General features: G+C 47.6%; 1 protein-coding gene across 1 annotated transcript; it reads left to right on the top strand.

The window, feature by feature from the left end:
• Nucleotides 1-7,081: 7,081 nt before the first annotated feature.
• Nucleotides 7,082-7,876, top strand: LACBIDRAFT_302967 (uncharacterized protein; the record flags this gene model as incomplete). Its single annotated transcript, XM_001883794.1, has 2 exons — nucleotides 7,082-7,726; nucleotides 7,784-7,876. The coding sequence occupies 2 exons, from the start codon at nucleotides 7,082-7,084 to the stop codon at nucleotides 7,874-7,876; spliced, it is 738 nt and encodes a 245-aa protein (XP_001883829.1).
• Between the last annotated feature and the right edge of the window lie 1,241 nt (nucleotides 7,877-9,117).

Raw genomic sequence — 9,117 nt, 5'->3', positions numbered from 1 at the left:
GGTCAACTGATCCATGGGCTCATCAGCAGGCACCATCAACTATGGTCTGTTTGTATGGTCGGGGGGCTCAGTATTAGTGGGGTAAGGTAACTAATACTTGTGTTCGGTTTGGCCGTCGTGTTGTGGATGGTGTGAAGAGGACAGGGCCATCTTGGTGCGTAAGTATTTCGCTACCCCTTTCCAGAAATCCGAAGTCCAACAGGGATCCCTGTCACAGATGATACTTTCCGGAAGCCCGAAGCGGCACACTACTTTTCTTACAAAAAGAGCGCCAAAGTCTTCAGCGTTCAAACCTGTCGTAGTGGGTGTGAATGTGCCGTGCTTAGTAAGTCTGTCGACAGTGACGTGTATTGCGTTGAATCCTTCTGACCAGGGCAAGTTTACGATGAAATCCATCGCGATCGATTGGTAAGGACGGCTAGGTATGGGGTTTGGGATGAGATATCCATATCTGTTGAAGTTGGAGGGCTTGATTTTCTGGCAAACATCACAGGTCTGTACAAATTTCATAAGGTCGGCTTTCATTCTTTTCCAATAAAACTTGCTGCTTAGTTTCTGCCATAGTTTCTCTAAACCCTGGTGTGCCCCGTCGTAGGCTTGCTCATGGGCCTCCTCCATTATCAATCTTCTCTGATTGAGCGGAACGCAAAGCCTTGGTTGATAATCTGCATCCCGGAAGAATAGCAAGCCGTTTTCGTCTTTGAAAAAGCGATGCCCGGGGATCCAGGTTTCCACACTGGACTTAGGGTCGTCACTAGTATCAACCATTGTTTATGAAAAAGTCTGGGCAAGTGCCTGCACAACTTTTTGGACACTGCCTAGGTTTTTTATGAAATGAGAAATGTAGGGCAAGCATTATGAAATGTGTTTCATTCCCTCCCATAGTTGTTTCATATCTATTTTATTCCTTCCCTATACTTTTTCATAACTATTTCTTTTTTATCTGGCCATTTATTTCATTGCCCCTCAGTCCCATTTCTTTGTTGCCTAGCCTTTCATTTCATTGCCTCCCCAGGGTTATTTCTTTCCTACCCAGCAATTTCTTATTGTTGCCTAGCTATTTCATTTCATGTTTGCCTGGTAATGGTTTCATTCTTTTATTTCATTCTTGCCAGGGCAATACATATTTAATTAATTATATGAAATAACAGGGCTTTAATTGTCAAATGAGTATGATATTTGTTATGCTTGCTAGTAGAGGGTGTGGGCCCCATTTCTACATAACTTTCAATTTGAGACCATAATATGATAAGGGTGCAAAGAGATAAGCAAGGTAAAGACATTTTACAAGGCATCACATGTATTACATAATCAAGTCCCAGGAAGATATTTACAACTATGAAATGAAATAGCTAGGCAACAATAAGAAATTACTGGGTAGGAAAGAAATAATCCTGGGGAAGCAATGAAATTGCTCATTGGGTAGGAAAGAAATAAATGAAATGAATGGCCAGGTAGAAAAGAAATAGGTATGAAAAAGTATAGAGAAGGAATGAGATAGATATGAAACACTATGGGAGGAAATGAAACACATTTCATAATGCTTGCCCTACATTTCTCATTTCATAAAAAACCTGGGCAGTGTCCAAAAAGTTGTGCAGGCACTTGCCCAAATTTTATCATAAAAGTGGTAGGTACCACTCGGGTCGTCCCACAATTTAGATAGGTGAGGATCCTCGCTGTAACCTTTAATCCATTCTTGCGTTACCCCTTCTTCGAGGTGGACTAAAACGTTAGGTGGAGGATTCGTCGCACCCCAATATTCGTCAACTTCATTAGTCGGGGCGGTCGCGCTCACGTTTTCAGAGAGTTCGGTTAGAGGTGTCGATTCTTCCTCCAAGGTGTTGTCTTTCCGACTTTTGCTCCTTGTGTTGATAGCGACTACTTTTATCTCTTCCAGGCAATCGTTGATGCTGAATGCCATAAACGCTGCCTTGCCTAATGAGGGATTCGAGGAGAAATCGATATGTGTAGGACTCATCTCCAAGGCCACGGTGTCGTCTCTTGCGGGGGAGTCTTGTGGGGGAGGGGCTCAGTAAAGCCTTGATAAAGGGTCGACGTTCGAGTGCTTTCTGCCTGGCCGGTGGACAATGGAGAGGTTCGGCTCGTATGCTGAAAAAATCGTTCCCCAGGCTGCTAAGCGTCTGTTGGAATTTTTGTAGGTCTTCGCCCATTGCAAAGCGGCATGGTCAGTGATAAGCGTAATTTTCTCTCCCTCAATAAAAGGCTGAAACTTTACTAGACCCTCCTTGGCGGCCAAGGCCTCGCGTTCGGTGGTTGAATAGCGCGTCTCGGCTGACTTAAAGGTTCTTGACCAATACGCAATGACGCATTCGACATATACTAACGTTTCATCGAATGTTTTTCCCCAGGACTCAGCCGTAAGACTATCATTCAGACTTGAAGGTAATTGCACCACCAATTTAGGTGGGTTTTTTCCCGCTTCGAATGCTTTCCTCAACTGATCATACAATCTTGTATTTGCTAGATCCTTGATGGCTATTGGTTGAACCTGCTGTAGGGCGCAACCTAGAGCCTCATCCGACGCATCAGTATACAGCCGGTATGGTAATCCTTCCAATGGATGTCCTAGTACTGGAGCCTCTTGGAGAGCGCTTTTGATGGAATTAAACGCTGTCTCACATTCCGCGGACCAGACCCACTTCGCTCCTTTACGAAGTAGCTGGAATAAAGGGTAGCAGCGGTCGGAGTAATAAGGAATGAATGCTGAGAAGTATACGGCCATGCCTAAAAACGTCTGTAGTTGGGATAATTTTGTAGGGCTCTGCAATTCTAGAATGGCTCGGACTTTCTCGGTATGCGTGGAGAGTCCTAAGCGTGAAACCTTGTGGCCTAAAAGTAAGATGGATGAATAGAACAGATGACATTTGACAGGGGATAGCGTGATACCCGCTTGTTCGATAGCTTCAAGAACTTTATCCAGGTGGTCTATATGGTCTTCATAAGTTTTTGAATAGATCACGATATCGTCTATGTAGACTAAACAGAAAATCCATAGGTAAGGGGCTAAGATCCCTTGCATCACGCGTTGGAAGATAGAGGGCCCGTTCCGTAACCCAAATGGCATTCGTTTAAACTGAAACAGCCCTCTGTGAGTTCTAAAAGCTGTTTTCTCAACATCCTCTTCGTCCATTTCCAGTTGGGTAAAGCCCGAGAGCGCGTCTAATGAGGACAGAACTTGTGCGCCTGATAACGACGATAAGATTTCCGATTGTCTTGGAATAGGAAATTCGTCAGGTATTGTTGCTGCGTTGAGTTTACGGTAGTCAACGCAGAACCGCGGCTTGCCATTCCGATATGCAATTACGACCGGAGCGCTCCAGGGACTCTTGGAGGGTTCGATCACGTCCAATTCAAACCACTTGTCTAGTTGTTCGTCCATGACCGCCCTTTTCGCGGGTGAAGCCCCGTACATTGGTACGGCGATTGGGACTTGTCCATCGACGGTCCTGATGTGGACTTTACTCGGGTGGTGTCCCAGGCGTCCGTCGAATCCAAAAGCCCTCTGGCGTTTCTTCAGCATCTGCCAAGCTCTTTCCTTCAGATTCTCTGGTAAAGACCCTACGTCCAGGTACTCTTCCATATTTCGGGAGGGATAGTCTGTTAAATCAGGGAGTTCAGCTGTTTTAGGACCGAAAAGTTCAGGCTCCTCTGGTTCTTTTGGCTCATCCTCCTCTCCTTTCGTATTTTCACTGGTAGCGTCCTCTGGAGGCGGTGACTGATGGAGCTTGTCGTTTGATATGGCGATAATAGCCGCTACCGCCTGTGCAGATGTAGCCAACTTATCAAATTCTTCATGGGTATGAGGTACATCAAAGAATTCTTCTGGATCGGACAAATAGCCGATGATGTCGCCCTTCCTGATGACTTTCGGATGAGGGGAGGGATTAGAAACAGGGACCCATGGGTCTGAAGCGGAAATAAGTACGTTCGGCACTAGGAATGGCGAGTCGTTGGCGGAAGCTAGTACGTTTTTCTCGACCAACCAAGTCCTATCTTCTTCAAAATGTCCCTCTAAACGGATCCGTCGACATTCGTCTGATTTTATACGATAGTCTTCGGCAGCTCTCACTGTTCTTTGTTCTAAACCAAGTCTCTTCTTTTGTCTGGATTTCTTGGCTTTATTCCGTTTATGAAGCTTCGATTTAACAAAGCTAGCGGCAGCGCAAGCACTCTGAAAAGCATTCGTGTGTATATTATGCGTCTAAGAACGAAGTCCGAGGGTGATTCACGCTCATGGTTTCTTTCACGGAATGTCTGGGAGTTATAATAATTGTTCATTTTAATTTGCCATCGGTGCCCTAGGTAACCGTCCTTGACGCCTTTCAGAAATTTGAGGTAATGAGAGCGCATATAGCTCTGGTGGGTGGTCGGTAAAGTAACGAACCACTTTTTTACTGGTGAGCCATCCTTTAAACGAAACCATAGCCAATAACCGAGTGCCTCCGGGATCCATCCCCCTAGATGCGCTAGTTGTTGAACCTGCCAGAAGTATTCGATAGCAGTCCAGTGATTGCCGTCCCATTCCGGCAATTGTTCCACTTTGAGTTCGGTTTTCATTGTAGCTGGCATATTGCCATAAGGCGCAGGAGGTCCGAATTGATTTCCGTTTCCTGGATAAGGAGGTTCTCCGCCACCTCCTCCTCCTCCGGGGTTGCCGCCTCCTCCTCCTGAAGGTGGTTGGCCACCTGGTGAGGGGAAGTTAGGATTATTAGAAAGAGGGGGATTCGGAGAAAATCCTCCTCCATGCCCTCCACCACCTCCTCCGCCACCATTGCCACCTCCTCCTGGGGGACCTCCATTGTTGTGGTGAGGAGGGCCTCCCTGAGCATTCGAAAAGTCGTTGTTTCCTAAGGAGAGATTGTTGCTTTGTGACGGTGGATTGAAGGAGTTGGATACATGGGCGTTCTCTCCAACGTCGCGTTTGGAGAGAACCATAGCGTTTGAAGGTTGACTCGTCGCTGCAGAATGGTTCCTGACGTTATCCGCGAAGACGGTTCGAGAAGGGGTCGCTAACCCCACTGTAACGTCTTGTGATGAAACGGGGTTTGCGGCAGACATGTCGCCCGGAGTAGAGAAAAAGGGAGCGGAAGGAGTGTTTGAGGTGTCGAAGAATTTGTTGTTGGTGCGGAAGGGGGTTTGAAATCCGAAGGAGAGTTCTGTGCTCCCTTCTACATCCCTTCCTTGCTCAATACTCGAGAACTTCTCCTCCCACGGGGGTGTATCCTCCCAATCAACCTTCTTCTTCCCAGCTGAAACGTCCAATCTCAAGGGTTGGGAAGGTTGAGGCTCTCCTCTCGCAGGAAGAGGCTGAGTAGGATGGACTACGCTCCACGATCAACCTTGAGCGACAGCCGCTAGAGCTCCAGCCGTCAGTTGCTCTTGGTGACGTGGAAACTTTTGAAGCATAAGCCTCATGCGCCCGTCAATGCTACTAGTATTGTCAAGCTCCTCGTGGAGCTCTGGGACTGTCGAAATGGGTGATAGAGGAGCTTCGAGATGTTGGTACTGCGCTTCGTACTTGGCGACAGTCTGCTGAGCGGCGAGCAGCCGTCTGAGTAGGATCCCGTAAGCTACTTCTAGTTGCGATCTACTTTCGCAACCTTGTAGGACGACTGTCATCGTTTCTTCAGGGTCGATTCGAAAAGCTGTAGTACATTCTTCTATTAATTCCAACATCTTGTCGAGGAACGTTTGCAGTTCAGTAACCGCTCGTAGTATGCGCCCGAGACAGGGGTCTGATAGACAAATCCTGGTATCTGGATCCGAATCGTCGTCTTTGACGACAATGTCTTTCATCTTGAGGTTAGGTTGTTGTAGAATCCATGAGACTTCAGCAGCCGTCGAAAAATTTGAACCTTGTTCGCGGTTATATTCCAAAATGAGGCTGTACATAGGGGATAGAGCGTATCCCCTTTCCATGCCGAGGCGATGATTTCCTGAGCTCTCAAGTGCAGCATTAGCTGGTGTCGAGGAGTGCGACGGATTGGGAACTCCCGAGCCAGGAGGATGATTCGAAGGGAGAGATGAAGAGTCGCCTGTCATTGTTTTAGGCAAAGTAGGATTTCGGCTAGATGGAGATTTAAGCCGAGGGATTTGGGATGAGGATTGATGAGGGGGCGGATCCCGCGAAGTGGTTGCTTTGGAAGTAGTGAGGGGAGCGTCTCCGATAGGACTTCTCCTCCAAGGGGAATCTGTCGATAGGGGCAGTGAAGTGGTTGTGGAAGATTTCGGAATCCTTGAAGATCCAAAAGTGCCTGAGAAGGCAGGCCTACCCCCCCTAGATACGACGGGGGGAGTCGAGTTCTTCGGTGCTCGGTAGTCGGACAGGGTGGTCGACAGAGCGAAAGGTATAGTGTAGAAGACCGGATGTACGAATCTAGATTAGATTAGAAGTCGGCTAGGTGTATCGACTGATCCCACAGTGTCCACCTTTGTGAGCGCTACTTGATGTAGGAATCACTCGGGTAGTGGGACAGTCGTTGGGGCACCTAGCGAACGCGACGTACAGAGGTGTGAAGACTCACCTAGTTGATCCAAACGGAATCGTTGTGCGCTCGGAGTCGTGGAACGTGACCGTTCAGCATACCCGTGTTCCGATCTCCACGGACAGTCCCTGTGGAGATTGCGTAAACGATTCCTCTCGATGCCTACTTGCGGTTTCTCAGAGTTCAGAGCAAAGCCGTTGGTAGGGCCTTTGTATCCGAACGATACGAGATTTGCAGGTGGTGGTAAAAGAGATACTATTGCCTCATGTACTACATGAGGTATAACTACAATGCTTATGTAAAGCATGACATAATACAAAGTAAGTAGGCATAAAGGGGAGACTTCGGGGAGCGGAAAGGATATAGGAGTAGGATCTTACTTGCATGCTACAACCGCTTGTGGAAGAGTTTGTGACTCCTGCCAGGAGATAACGTTGAACGTGCTGTACGAAGGGATCGTTGGCCGCATCGAGAGTGGGATACATGAGAACACACCTCTTGTGTATCATCCTATTGGATCGCTGACAGAGCTAATGCGGCGGAAATCCGAACAACTGGTTGAATTGCGCTTGATGAAGTTGAACGAGAGCAAGAAAGTCTTGGTGAAGATTGCAGCGTTAGACGACCACAAAAAGTGGGTGCTGGCAGTTGAGAGCGGAAGAGTCGATCGTGTGGCTGCTCTGGTTCAGGCTGGAAGGGGAAAGAAGCTTGGTGTGAAAGGACTCATCGCTCAATACGAACAAGCGGCGAGGAAGCTCTACAAACCGAAGGGTTTTACGAGAGAAGAGATCATGATGTCCATTGTTCTCCTCTGGATTGGTGGTAACTGCGTGGGATCCTTCGCCCATTTGGCTATGTCACTCCCTAGCGTCACAACTGCACGGAGGAATGCACTACTCCGGCCCATCACAGTGTCCGCCTCGCACCCCACTGTGTCGGAGATTGAGCAAAATATAAAAGAATCTATACATCGATCCTCACCAGAGCTCAACATAAACCATGAAATCGACGTCGCCTACAATCTCGACCCTGCACCCGTTCCCCAGGCTGTTCCTCCAGAAGGCAACGATAACGGCAGCCGGCGCACACGCACACGCGGTAAAAAACGACCGCATTTGGACCGAGGATGTCACGGTTGCGGGGAGGAAGTAAGTTTGATTGAGAGAGAGGGAGGAGATGCTATTGAGTGCAAGGGAGAGGGTTGCGAGACTCTATGGGTACGTAAATATTTTGGAAATCATCGAAATGTTTTTCTGACCAGCCGCTCACTTTAGTTTCACCTGAAATGCGTGAAGGTTAGCCGTGGAGTAAAGTCTTGGATGTGTCCGACTTGTTTGGATATGGGGGTGAAGTGTCGTCACATGTAGAAACTCAAAAAATGTTGAAATCTTAATGTTTTTGACATAAGAACTTGGAAAATTTCCTTTTTTGGGGGGGTAAGGGGGGGTACGCCAAGGGTGCCTTAATTCATTTTGGGACTGTATATGCAAAAACCACGTTCCGCCACCCCCTTGGTCTTTCCTCATCGCTACCTTCAACAAACCCCTCGTTCTCCCAAATTTTATAAACATATTGACAGCGCTCAAGAGGCATCGCAATGGAGCGGGGTGCAAGAATCTCGCTAAACAGAATGCGAATGAAAGTTACCGAACGTCTAGAGATTTCGTAAATACCTTTCAGGATGGCTTGGGTGCTAGTAATGCACATTTACACAATTGTGAGTTCATTACTTGTCGTAAAGTTGATATTCAGAATGGGTATACCCCCTTTCAAGACCGACGAGTGGAGAGTTTTGAACAAGTTCCTGGATAGCGATGTTGTCAAGATCATTCGAGATGAGATGGCCGACTTCGGAGAAGAAAAAGAGAATCCGGGTGTGTTGAGCGATCATGAAGTCAAGCAACGCGCACCGAAACGAGCCATCTCAACAATATTCTCTCTGTCTAGACAGGGATCACTCTCGAAGAGGAGCCACCCGAAATTTAGAATTTGGTATCTGCTTACTTTTATTCCATGTCTCGGACGTTGCAAGGACGCTGTAATATAATTTTCTTCTAATTCATCTTGAATCCATGCTCATGTGATCCCCATCCGCCTTCCTGATTTAGACGTTATCTGAGCTATTTACTAAATGCGGACTTGACCCATTTGGGTTGCTGATGGTACATGGTCGGGGGAGTGGGATGTCTCGGGATCTTCCCGTCGCAGCCCCTTGCCACGGTTTCAATTGCGTGGTTAGTATGCCTTGCCTCAAGGTCCAGGGGAGGCTATTACAGACGCAAAAACGGACAGGGTGGGTGAACAACGATGTGCGCCTGTTCCACTTCCAGTTTGAGTGTTTTCTCATTCAAGTAAGTATTGGTATCGCGTAGACCCCTAATCCTGAAAGGTGCCTACTACGTGCTGTCGATCCAAGAGGACTGACTCGTGCTCGTCCCAAGTATATCCGACCTCTGTGCATGTTATCAGCTGACACGCAGCTCGACATCTCCCAATGGGCGTCTTCGGTTTTCCTACATTGACACGGTGATAGATGAGCACATCATTCGCCATCCCCTAAACAACATCGTTATCCCCTTCTCCTTGCATCCACGTCGGCAACTTATCA

This window comes from Laccaria bicolor, genomic scaffold (assembly GCF_000143565.1).
Source record: "Laccaria bicolor S238N-H82 LACBIscaffold_22 genomic scaffold, whole genome shotgun sequence".
Taxonomy (NCBI): Eukaryota; Fungi; Basidiomycota; class Agaricomycetes; order Agaricales; family Hydnangiaceae; genus Laccaria; species Laccaria bicolor.
Note: the sequence above shows the minus strand (reverse complement) of the source record. Positions and strands in the feature narration are given on the sequence as shown.